Source organism: Columba livia, chromosome 16 (genome assembly GCF_036013475.1).
Source record: "Columba livia isolate bColLiv1 breed racing homer chromosome 16, bColLiv1.pat.W.v2, whole genome shotgun sequence".
Classification (NCBI taxonomy): Eukaryota; Metazoa; Chordata; class Aves; order Columbiformes; family Columbidae; genus Columba; species Columba livia.
The window spans coordinates 14,129,649-14,142,561 of record NC_088617.1 but is presented as its reverse complement, the minus strand read 5'-3'; the positions used below and the strand labels follow the sequence as shown (position 1 = coordinate 14,142,561).

Genomic DNA, 12,913 nt, shown 5'->3' with positions numbered 1-12,913 from the left:
TGTGGTTCACCCAGGCTCAGATGAACACCAGGACCAAGAGCCAGAGCAGCAGGAGGAGCAGGATGATGCATGGGGAACCCTCAGCTCAGCTCAGCCATCTCACCCACCGCACCCTTCTTGCTCCTCCATGGGCTTGTAATCGCTGTATCTGATGCCCTTCTCTTTGCAACTCCCCTCTAAAAAGGCAGAGCTCTCCTTGGCTGTGGGGAGCAGGAACCCCTGCTAGAGCTCATCCCCCAGCTTTGTCAGCAGCCAGGGAGCCACGGTAGCAGGGAAGATGGCAGAAACCTCTGCTGTATGTTTTTAGTCACAATCTGTTTTAGAAAGCAGGAGAGGAAACAAAGAGCATTTGCTGCTCCATCTGTTTCCGCGTCCCATGCTGCTCAGGTTGGGTTACAGCCAGCTGCTGCCATTGCCAGCCGGTAATGCGATAGCACGGCTGCTTACTGTGCAACGGAGCTAAAGACGGTGAGGTGGAGAAAACTGGGACAGGATGATTTTTAAAAAGCCCCACTGCAGAACATCTGGCTTGTTATATAAATTTATATCATGCCCACTATAAAAGAAACCTGCTGATTGCTGCTTAAATACACATATTTTTACAAATGGCCAAGTATCTCTGAGTAGCTCTTTCCAAAGGAGAGTCCTGGGCTATTCGATACCTCCAGTCAGCTTCAAAACACAGACAGGGTTAATCAAGAACAGCGATGTTTTTGCTTTACCTCATGCATGCTAAGACCGTTTGTCAGAGAGGGCTCTCAGCACACAATGCAGAGAACCTCAGTCAGCAGCTCCTGCGTCCAGGTCAGCCTGGTCCCGTTCAGTAAGGTATTGGAGACATTTGATACAAGATGTCTGTGCTCTGAAGTAACCACATCTGCCTGCCCAGCTCGAACCTCAGGCCCCCTGACCCAGAATTACAGATGTATTGATCAGAAGGAACCTTTGGAGGGTGTGAGCCCAAACTCTTGTTTGAAGTGAGACCATCACCACCACTAGATCAGGTCAACCATGACTTTACATAGCCAAGCCCTGAACACCTCCAAGGATGGAGATCCCATCGCCCATGCGGGAACCGCGCCCCCTGGTCAGCCCAGCACTTTATCTTGTTTCCTGTTGCAACAAAGCTGCCCATGGTAAGAAATCTTGCCCACACATGGGCAGTCACAGTAGTAGCTTGGCAGTAGTTTCACCTATTTAACACATGGCTTTCACAGCACAGAATGTTTTCTGGTATTATTAGCTCCTTCAGCACAAGAGCTGCTCCTGCTCCCCCTCCCAACCCTGGGGGCCGTAGGAGGTGACAGGCGAGCTGGAGACGAGGTGACAGCATGGCAATGCTGTACCCACTGTATGAGTGGTGCCGAGCAGGTTCAGTGATGGTAACCAGGGTCAGCCACCGTCTAGTGACTGCTGACAAGTCCCTGGTGACGAGGCAGGTCCCAGGTAAAGCCAGCTGATGGGTCAGGGTCAGCAAGGACACCAGGCCTGGCACAAACTTCACTGGAACGTAGCTCAGGAGCGGCCAAGGGTAAGGATCTGAGCTTAAATTCAGCTCCTGAGCAGTGTGGGGAAACATCTCCAAGCTCATCCTCCCACCATCAATGCTGCTCTGGAGGGCTGACCCAAAGCTGCCGCTCCATCGGGTCAGAGCTGACCATAAGCCCAGACACCCAAACCTTCTCAAGCATTTTAGGTGTCTACTCCCAGTATCACCAGTCTCTCCTCAACACAGGGTTTGTTCACTGTTACTCCCCCTTGCTGTATATGGAGACTGTGGGGCTGGTAGTGGGGTGGGCTGTTTCCAGGCTGTGCAGCCCGTTTGTTAGCAGAGGCAGAGCAAGGACAGTGCCCGCTGGCCCGCACCTCCAGGGCTGGGTGCTGGCTGTGCTGCCAGCTGCTGCACATCTGCCTGGGCACTGCCCCACCTCCCCAGCCCGGTACGTGCGAGCGGGGCAGCAGCAGTGCAATATGGAGCTTTCCTTACCTTTAGCATCACCAGTCCTTCCACACCCACAGATGATGAAGACCCCTCAAAGTTCTCCACCTGCCATTTCCTAATGTGTAGAGTGTGCACAGGTACAAACATCCACCAGCTGTGCAGCTTCTTGAAGGGGGGGTGGGTGTCTGACTGCAGACACAGTTTCTTCCACCCGGGAGCAGCATCTGAAGAAACGATTCGAGTATGATCTCAGGGGCCTGGCTCCTTTTACAGTTTTTTCACTGACATTTGTAGGAAATATCCTTTAGCCAAGAACAGGCAGCAAGGGGATAACTTGGCCTGGAAACATTGCTCACACATCTCTTAATTCATCCTACAGTGATCTAGTGTTCACAGCCTCACAATTCATGAAGGCTGTTTCTTCTTGCAGGCAGTGTGGTTTTGTTATTAGTGAAAGAGCCAGGGTTTATAACCCTCTGTCCTCAGAGACACTGCCATGTCTTTGCTGTGCTCCCAAAGACTGTTCAGACACTTCTTATTCACCTTATGCTGCCACCTTAGGCGTACTGATAGCAGGTATCATGACTGATGGGCTTCATCTCCTATGTGTGTCACAGAGTGACCCACCTACCTCCCTGGAGGAGAACCTCCATGTGTGAATGTACCAGCTGCCACTAGTAGAAGTTTTCTTCAGCCTGTGACTGCTCGAGCTGTGAAAGACTCTGAAAAAGTCACTGCAAAGCTCTCATAAAGGAGGATTACTCTGCAGCTGCTTAATTTTTGCCCTCTGGGATTTTTCCCCCTGCCCTGAGTCACTGGTGCTGACACAGCTCATGTCCACCAGTGCTCCCTGGCTCTGCCGAAGAGGTGGACCCTGGTCCGGCAGCTTTGCACCTGCGTGCAAGTCGCAGCCTCACAACTACCTGTGGTAGTTGAACCCCTTTTTACTCAGCCTTCCTCTCCCAGCAGCGGGACCTCTGCTCCCAGGAGTATCCTTGGTGCCAGGCAGTATGTGATCATCCCCTGGTTGAGGAGATTCTGCCTTGATGGTGATTTCCTGGCTCTTCATTTTTATCCCTTCCTGCCGCATGACTTTGTGTGAGAGCCCAGGGCTGCTAGCCCATGACTAGGGCTGATCTGAGATGTCATCTCAGTGTGTCCTCTGCATCACTGAGTGCCTTCAGCTCCCCTGCTTTGGCCTCACAAGAGAGGGGATCTCTTCGTGTGCAGAATCATGTCCCAAGAGTTTTAGCTGTAGCAGCTGAGCCATGAAGCAACAAGCCTGCCAGAGGTGTGGGTTGGAAACAGCCTGCACATTATCATCAAACCAAGAAATATGCAAAATAAAATGAGAACGTCACAGAAAATTGAAGGCCTGTCTGGTCCCTTCTGCAGCCAACTTCTCGTGTACCGTGTCAGGTCACCCATTTTGGAGGACCCCTGAAGCTGGGCCTCTTGCAGCCTCCCACCTCCCAGCTTCTATTTTCAGTCTGTCCAAAGGCTCTTGCTAGCACAGCAACATCAATCAGGCTGTTAAAAGTTTTTATACACCACGTCTGTATCTACAAGAGCCCTTGAACAGAGACTGCCAGGCTGCTCTAAGCATTTCCCCAGTACCGCTGTTTCACTCAGCACAGCCTTTATTGGCAAAGGCGAGTAATATCTGCATCTCCGCAAGGAAAGCTGCCAGTTTAACCACAGGTTAGAGCTACACCAGCAAACCTTTGTTTCAAACGCAGACCTGGTTTAACCCTTCCTTTCCTTCCCCCACAGCCTGTGCCTCAGTCCTTGAGCTTTGCAGCCCCGCAGAACTGAGCGTTCCCTGCCTGCCATCCCGCAGCACCGCCGGCATCTCCAGCAGCTTCGCAGCCCCCGCGGGGCCCCGCTCTGCCGGCCCCCGCTGCACGGACCCCCCTGGTAAGCACAACGCAGCTGCGCGTCCAGCCAGCGGCGCAGCGGCCATGATCTCACTGTCTCTCTATTTGTTATTTAAAAGTGCAGTGGGACTTTCACGTGAATGTCTTCAGATTAAGTTACTCTGAAGTCCTTCGGCAGCGCCAAAATGCTGTCTGCGAGAGAGCACGGCGCGCGCGGTATCGGTCTGTGCCGGGACCCGTCCGCTGGCTCTCCCAGGGTGATTAATAAGCTGGACAGACTCGTTTCTGACCATAGCAGAAATTTGCTGCGTGGTGTAATACGGGCCAAAAATCACTCAATGGCAAAATCTACTGAGTATCTGCAGAGGTTTTCACCCGCAGTTAGAGGGGTCTGAGGCATCTGGGTGGCTTAGCCCTCAGGATTTGTCCCTGCATGGGGTTGTTTTTATCCTGGAATAACAGAAGCTCGTCCAAAATTCGTTGGGTGCAATGCCACATTGCAGCAGTCACTGAGATAACAGGGGCTCTGCCGTGCCAAGTGACACACTCCAAACTGCTGGCTGACAGAAGCTGATCTAGCAGGGCTGACCTTTGGAACACGGCTTGTTTATCCAGACTGCTCATGCTGGTTGAGGAGCAGAGTTCTACCTTTTCAAATTGCTGTTCGTACGCTGATGGCTGATCCAAGCGTGCGCGGGGGACACACCTGGTCTTTCTGCACAGCCTTGACCAGACTGCTATGGGCTCAGGACACAGATGAACGCAAAAAGTTCCCAAAATCTGCCTAGGCAAAATTGCCAGGGCAAATAGAGGGCACATCTGTGGAAATCCAGCTGTGTGGCAGCTTTACCCCACGGGCTGGCCCAAGGGTCTTCACCCCACCGTGTGACCTCGCAGGGACAGCGCAGCATCCAGCTCCGAGGAAGATGTTTTTCCAGCACAGATGAAGATGTTTTCCTCTCTTGATGGTCCAGGGTGGTTCAGCTCCCACTTGCATAGGTCTTGCCTTCCATCCCCACTCTTGGAGGATGGCAGGAACAGGGCAGAGCAGAGCTGCTGAAGCCCCGTGTGCTGCGGGGCAGCTGCCCCTCGGGACACCCGGGGCAGGGTCGGGGACACACGATGTACCAGGGCAGCTGTGATCCAGGGTCTGCGCCAGCCACAGTCTCCGGGTGCTCTTGTGCCCCTAAAGCTGGGGACAGGTGTGTGACCCGAGGACAGCCCCACCCCACCCGTGAGGAGGGTACAACCGCGATTTTCCTCACAAACTAAGTCACAGCCGACCGTCGCCATTGATCTGTAGCTCATATAATGCTTCGACTCCTCCAGAACGAAGGTCCCGGCTCCGCTTCGCCCTTGCTCGTTTCCGCCGCTCGCGGTCCGGGTCGGGCAGGGGCTCGGAGGGCCCGGCCCGGCCGCCGCCAGGGGCTGCCCTCGGCCCGCGGGCCCGGGCGCCGCTGCCCGCCCCGCCCCGCCCCTTTCCTCCCGGCCCGTCCCGGCGCGGCGCGGCGGCCCCCAGCAGAGGGACCCGGGGAGCGGCCGGGGGTCCCGGTGGCCGGGCCGGGCCGCACCGCCCCCCGGGCGGGGCCGGGATCGGGTTTCACATCCTGCCCCACTGGCGGGCGGCGCGGCCGAGCGGGTCATGGCGGAGAGGTGAGTGCGGCCGCCGCGCACCTGTTGAAGCGGGCGGGAGGCGCCGCTGCCGCCCCTCGGGGCCGGCGCGGGGAGCGGGACGGGGTGGGGGGCGCCCCTGGCGCGGGGCCGGGCGAGCCGCGGGCCCCGGCGCGCAGGTGAGGGGCGGCCGGGCCGGGTCGGGTGCTGCGGCGGGGCCGGGCGGCCAAGTTGTGCGGGAGCTGCTCTCCCGCAGCCCGGGCCCCTCCCGCCCGTGCTGCCTGGCTGCGGGGGAACCTCCCGCAGCCGCTCGGCTCCCGCCAGCCCGGGCCCTGGGGACGTGCCGGCCATCGCCGGGACCGGGCTGCTCGCAGGCTCCGAGCGCTGGCGGGCGGCTGGCCCCGAGTTTGGCCGGGCTGAGCCGGCCTGACCCCGGCCCGGAGCGCCCAGGCTGGGCTGGGCTGGGCTGGGCCGGGCCTTGGGGTCCGGCCGAGCGGCCGCTGGCAGCATCGTCCTCCCGGGGGGCGGCCGGGCTGTGCTGGGTGCCCTCGCTCCCCTGAGGACGGGTCGTTAGTCAGAAGCACTTTCTGATTTTGTACCTGTTTTAGACCAGGCTCGCAGCCTCCAGGGTGGCTTGCGTACACAGGTTGCTCTCTGTTGCTTAAAACAACCAAACCTAATTTAAAAATGACAGTGTTTTCGGGGTGAAGCACAGGAATGTGAGTTGCGCTCGGCTTGCTGGAGAGGGGTGAGCAGGATGGGGTTCGCACCTCACCTGGCAGCGGGCGGGGAGCCAGGCTCACCTGTTGGCAGTGACAATGGAGGGCCAGGTGGCCAGGCCAGTTTCCCAGGCTGCATCCTGCTTCCCACAAACACGGGCGGATTTCACGGCTCCTCTGAATAACCCCATTCAGGGAGAATTCCTCTGGTCGCTCTGTGCCTTGGCTGCTGGGCCAGGAGTGGTTGAATTAAGTTTGGCTGTGCAGGGAGGAAGGCACAGAGCCTGGCAGAAGCACTGTCAGCCCCGCGGCTGACGCCAGTTGCTCTAGTGCTGTTTTGCTGGTGGGTTTTTTGTTGTTCTTTTTTTTCATCCTGGATCAAAAGCTCATTGAACATTCCTGCGAGCGGGGCTCTCCCCAGGGGCACCACATTTCAGCTGGCTTCCCACATTGTCTGGGGGAGAGGAGGGAGGGCTGTGCTGGCATTTTGCCCAGTACCTCTGTGACGGTGCAAGGTGTTTGGAATGAATTTTTAAATTTCTCTTGTATTTGAAGTTGTTGGGTTTTTTTTTCTTCTGCCTCTTCTCCAGCAGAACTTGGGTTGAGTTAGTCCGTAAGAAGGAGTGTCTTGGGAAGGAATAGCAGATCCCCTTGAGAGTGGATGTAGAGTACCAGAATTCATCCAGAGTGAAACCATCAGCACAGCACCCTGCTCTGGGGCTGCCAGCGGCAGCAGCTTCCAGCAGCTGCTTCTGCCTCCGTGCTTGTGCAGCCAAGGGCGCTCGGGGATTACGGCTGCGGGTTGCTTGCATTGGGACGAACTGGGAAACCCGACAAAGCCACGCAGCTTTGGGGCTATCGTCCCACTAGCCAGTGCAAGGGAGCACAGGGCTTCTTGCACCAGATTTCAGCGTATCCCCGCTGACTATTTGGTGCTTTTTTAGTTCAGTGTTTGCCGGGTTGATGAGACAGCCCTTTCCTATCGGTTGGTTGGAGGCTATTTGGAGCGATGCTGAGGTCACAGCGGATTGTAGGAATGCAGATTTTGAAGCCAGGTTTTTGGTTGGATAGTTCACATGCCTTCTGTATTCACGGCAGGTTTGCTTAGCTGAAACAGATGTCTTGGCCTTAGCTGGGAGCACATGAGCTACAGGGAGATCTAAGTGTGCTGGCCCTGGTGTGTTTTGTAACCAGGAGAATTTTATGGTCGTCCTTATGATGCAAAAGGCTGCTTCAACCTGACCGTTACAGCTGAAAACCTCCCGTGAGACTTGCATGTTTAATGTGGCAACAGGAGATGCAGAATCTGGTTCGCTGAATGCTGCCCTGCTTTAGGGATACAAGAGGCACATGCCTCCCATTCAACTGGTTTACTTGATCACTGGAAAAATGTTATGTGTAGTGGTGCAAAGATGAAAGGAAGAAACTGAGACTCCTGTAGTGAGCTGCTCAATGGGTAAGAAAATCTTGCAGATTCCAATGTATTTGTATCTGAGCTTTGAGGTTTTTAAAAAACTATTCTGCCATTCTTGTGGGGTTGGCTTCATAGGATTAGGGCAACTGCCCGTTGGCAACCAGGTAAAGTTTTGTAAACCAGGGAGCAGGTTGGCTTTTTCCCTGATAGATCCATGGAGGAAGAACTGTTAGCGTCGTTGAGAGACTGTGGGAAGGACTGTAAGATCTGAATCAGCTTTAATGAAATTACTTCTTTAATCAAAGATAACGAAGCATAAACTGCCATAGGATTTTGGCTATAAGTTTATTTAAATATGTATTTTAATAAACATTAATATTCACAAACCCTTTCTTTGAAGTTGCCAAAGCATGTGTCATATCTGTATTTCTTGATAAGGCAGATGCATTAGTGAGAATACTACTTGCGTGCCGTTTTAACTACGGAGGACAAAACTCTTCAGTTTGGACTTGCTGTTTTAGCGGTGTGTTTTTGGGATGTGGGCAGAGGGAGATCTTCCACTGGGACTGCTGAGGCCCTGCGGATGGGACTGGGTGCGCTTGTTCAGTGGGAGACCTGCTGGTCTGGCTGGCTGTTTTAATTTGATTAATACGAAACATAAAGGGTTCACATGCTGTATGGTCTTATTACAATGAAGGCTCTTCATTTTTGTTACTGAATCTCAGTATCTTGACTACGAGGTCAATGCGTATAGTTAATTCAGATTAGTTCAGGCTTAAATTTGTCTTTGCTTCAATACTGGCTTCTGTATTTTTTTCTGAAGCTTTACTTCAGGAACACTTCATCAGCCTGCCCTGAAGCTGCTGATGGGCTCCTTGTGTCTGAACTCAGCTGTGGGTTTGCAGCAAAAGGGTCTTCTGGTTTTTGGCAGAACATTTGCACCTCCCGCTGTTATTCAGCACAGAGCCCCCCGTGTTCTCTGAATTGGGTCGGTGTGCTGTGTTCTGATTTACCCTCTTCTTTATTGGCTGAAATAAGGCCATGAATAACCGTCGCGTCTGTAGCCGGCTGTGACCGCAGGACGAGCTTCTGCTCCCAGCAGGTTGTGCCGCTCTGGCCTGCTGGATGAGCCTGTTCCTGGCTGAGCGTTGTGGTAACTCGCTCGCCAGTCGGTGTGCTGGGGTGGGGAAGCTCTCTGCTGTCTGACATCGGTGGGGATACGTGCGAGTGGGAGAGGTCATGGGCAGCCCGAGCTCTGCCTTGCGCTCCTGGTGTCATCCCTGCTCCTCTGAGCGCGCTGCTGGAGCTGTCGCTGCGCTCGCCAGGGCAGCTTCCTTGGGATTAAATGGTCTAGGAGTGAAGGACCGACTGGCTTTAAGCAAAACCAGGAGCGTGTTTTGGCTGCAGTAGCTCTGCTGGCAGAGGCAGAAGCGGGTCATTAGGTTGAGGGAGGTTCTCCTGCCCCTCTGCTCTGCCCTGGTGAGACCACACCTGGAATATTGTGTCCAGTTGTGGCCCCTCAGTTCCAGCAGGACAGGGAACTGCTGGAGAGAGTCCAGCGCAGCCACCAAGATGCTGGAGGGAGTGGAGCATCTCCCGTGTGAGGAAAGGCTGAGGGAGCTGGGGCTCTGGAGCTGGACAAGAGGAGACTGAGGGGGGACTCATTCATGGGGATCAAGATGGAAAGGAGGAGTGTCAGGAGGATGAAGCCAGGCTCTTCTGGTGACAACCAGTGACAGGACAAGGGGCAATGGGTACAAACTGGAACACAGGAGGTTCCACTTCAATTTGAGAAGAAACTTCTTCCCGGTGAGGGTGGCAGAGCCTGGCCCAGGCTGCCCAGGGGGGTTGTGGAGTCTCCTTCTGTGCAGACATTCCAACCCGCCTGGACACCTTCCTGTGTAACCTCATCTGGGTGTTCCTGCTCCATGGGGGGATTGCACTGGATGAGCTTTCCAGGGCCCTTCCAGTCCCTGACATTCTGGGATTCTGTGATGAGATGTGGAGGACAAGGTGGTTGTCTTGTCCACCAACACTGCCGTGTGCTGTTGAAGCTGTTCCCATCAGCAGGGCCAGCATGGCCTGGAGGTAACTCCTGAGGTGAAACCGGGCCTTCAGTTATGATGTTTGACTCTATGCAGATAAAGCCTCATCCTTGGGAAACACCTTCAAACACAGCAGAGTCTTCTGATTGAAACTAATCAGAAGTTCAAAGGGAAGAAGCAGCGTTTCCTCCTTCCCTGTGGTCGCCTTTCCCAGCGTTTCCATTCCTGTCCTACCACCCGAATGACTTTCTCAGTGGATGATGCAATTAGCAGGAGATGCTTGCAGGCTTTCAGCAAATAAATACGTCAGAATTTGAAATGCCTCATTTAGGCTCCATCAGTCCTCCCCAGATGAAACGCAATTATTTGTGCCTTGTTGTGACATGTATATGCTCGTGTTTCTTTTAAAAAGCCCTCCAGGCAGATTTGAATAGTTGGTGAAGTGCTTCTTATTTGTAGTAAAAATAAATTCCAGAGCCAACACTGGGATTTGGCTTTTGCTGGATTCGTGGAGAGTTTCTGAGCTCTACTGCCATGACTTATACGTTTGATGTTAATTCCTGCCTTTGTCAGGGTGCACAGAATGCAGTTCCCGTGTAGAAAAAACAGCTTTAATGATCAAGCAATTCCTTGTGCTTTTTAGTAGCTCAGACTGTGTCCACTGAAGCAAGCTGACCGGTTTTTATACTTTTCATGGGGAAGAGCAGTCTTCTGCTTGGGCCTGTTTCTTAAAACACTTTCCTGCCGCTCCAAAAACCATTAACGAAAGCAGCAGCCGTGAGGTCCATCTGGCCCGTACGCCTGGAACAGGACACTGTCGGTCAACAGAGAAAATGCTTTTTGCACTTGGTCTTTGTCTTGTGGGAGAATGGAAAAAATACCATTATTTAGGATATATTCTCTCATTCTAATTACTATTCCAAGTGTTTGAGGTTACTGATGTAAGGAATAACAGTGTTTTATGTTTCCAGTTGAATATTGGCCAGTGAATTCCAGTGGAGCTGGTGTCAACCATCCTCCAGCTACTCTCCGGAGCTTTCTTCATTGTGTGTTGTCAGCTGCCTTTTTTTGGTTATGCAATGCATAGAGCCAAAAGAGGTTTGGGAAGCTTATAATGAGGATGCTGAAGATCCAGACTGCTTGTTTGGAACGAAGCATGGGAGGTGGAAAGGACTCGGCGGCGCCCGGGGGAGCGTTGGTGCGGCTTGTGTAGCAGCTCCAGGAGCTGGGGTGTGTGTACGAGCTTCAGGTGAAGAGGAGGGACTTGGGTTGGACAATACCAACTTTAGAAAATTCCCCCTGAAAAAACAAGCTGAAAGACCAAAGCGCTAGAGATGCTGAGGTTTATTTGTTTGTTTTCAGGCTCTTTTGTAATTTTGGACTTAAGGTCTTGTATGAAATTTCACTGAGGACTTTAAGCTGCAGCACATTGGGGAACTTCTGAAACAGGGAGGTCTAAATAGAGTTATTCATTGGCATCTTTGTCAGCCACCGGAGGCAAGTAGAAGGCTGGTTCTACATAGAGGATGTATTTCCTTAGCCCTCTCATGTTCTGCTTGTGCCCAGCTCCCCGAGCCAACCCTCACTATGCTTCATTTCCTCTGTGGAAACTGCTCTGCCATGGGATGAAATGGAGATGATGGCAGGTGCCCCAAGCTCCTGGACCTGTTGCGTGTTCCTGTGTCAGCCTGGAGCAGCCCTGGGCCCCTCTAAACCAGCCTTTTCCTAGCCGCAGGGTTTATGATCTACCAAAAACAAACAAACCAAGTGTGGGGGGGAAAGCCCAAACCTGCACAGGGCTCTGCGCGTGGGGCTTGGCAGGTGTGGGACGCTGCCATAAGGCACTTTGCTTTGGCAGGTGGGGCTGTTTCCTACCTGGGCAAACAAGGTTGTTGCTTTCTGGCTGGAAACCTCTTACAGGGGCAGAAAAGACTCAGTGTTGTAGGATTGTGTGTCATCTTGGACATCACGAGCTGGTGGCCCAGGGCCAGGTGCACTGTAGCAGGGATAACTTCTTCATTCTGTAGGTCTGGTTTTTCTGTTTGGTTTTCCTTGTATACATTTTTTTATCCCCAGAAGAGTGACAAAGAGGCTTACTGTCTCCATCAGCAGTGATCCCAAGAAAAGCCCTGCACAATGCTGCCCGACGAGTTGGGACCAAGCTCAGTAAATCCCTTTTAACCACGTAGAGTTCAGCTGTCTCGGTGTTTTGACTCCGAGGCAGTGCAGTGTCTTGCATGTGAGTTTTCATGTGTAGCAGCAGTCAGAGCTCCGTTTAGCAAAACAACGAGCAGGCATGAAACATTTTCAGTAACAAAGCGAAGTTAGTGAAAAAGTTATTACAGGAGACTTTATAGGTGAATAATTAAATACAGACCCAGGGGGTGCAATGGGTGAGCGGTGCGGTGTGGTGGTGCCTGGAAAGGGGCCTCTCGGGCTGTGGCCGGAGCAGCCACTGGCTGTTGGCTGCAGCTTGGGTGTGGGTGCCCTGGCTGCCTTGGGGTTCCTGAGGGACCCCGACCTGCTCCAGCCGCTGGTCATGGGCACCCCCGCTGCTCCAGCACCTGGTCCTCACCCCAGCCCATCTCCTCCTGCCTTATCCACTCTGGGCTTGTCCCCCGTGTGCTTTCAGTGCTGTGAGGGGAGACAGCAAGTGTGGGGCTGTTTCCAGACACGGGTGAACTGCGGGTGGTCACACACTGTTCTCCGTGCTCTGAGTCTCCCTTAGATATGTTTAAACAGTAACTCGGTGTCCAGCTGGTAGTTCAACACATTCAGTTTGTCACAAAACTGTAAAGGCCACATTTGGTCCTCTTCTGGTATGGCAACTGGTGTGTTGTATTTCATTGATAGCCCTTTGAGAACTGTGTATCAGCCACACTGTCTAGCTCTTCCTTGCTCCTTAGCTATGGTAATTAGGTTTGGGATTTTTTTATTAAGCCTTCCAAGCATTGCTCTAAGCTATGGTGGGAGAAGCTCCAAGTGTTTTACGAATTCTTGGAGATGAATCAACATCAAGTGAAGCAAAGAGAGATGGTGAAAGGGCTGTGAGCTGAGGCGCAGAGCCTGGGGTGCAGCCGGCTTGAGCGGCACTTAACATACGCCTAAGGACAAATGTTGTAATGTGGAGGTACGTTTTCTTAGCAATTTAGACCATCCTAATGCGATGAATGGTCTGGCTGGGGTATGGTTGAGTTGCGCTCAGCCTGTACAGTAAAATGAGTGTGAAATAAGCAGCATTGGGGCTTGGAGAGCAGTGTTGTGCTTGGGTCGGTGCTGCCCTGGGGCTCTCGCTGTCCTGCCTT

The 12,913-nt window shown here is 53.3% G+C and overlaps 1 protein-coding gene across 2 annotated transcripts in view; it reads left to right on the top strand.

Annotated features, from left to right (window-relative positions):
• The first annotated feature begins 5,296 nt into the window (after nucleotides 1-5,296).
• LOC102087491 (rho GTPase-activating protein 39) overlaps nucleotides 5,297-12,913 on the top strand; it is a 54,628-nt gene continuing 47,011 nt past the window's right edge. Inside the window, exon 1 of one of the 2 annotated variants that reach the window (XM_065032656.1) lies at nucleotides 5,297-5,472. In XM_065032656.1, coding sequence (XP_064888728.1) covers nucleotides 5,462-5,472 — 11 coding nt within the window. In that variant the 5' untranslated portion in view covers nucleotides 5,297-5,461. Of the gene's footprint in view, nucleotides 5,473-6,104; nucleotides 7,606-12,913 lie in introns of those variants that run through there. The other variant, XM_065032657.1, reaches the window with a different exon arrangement.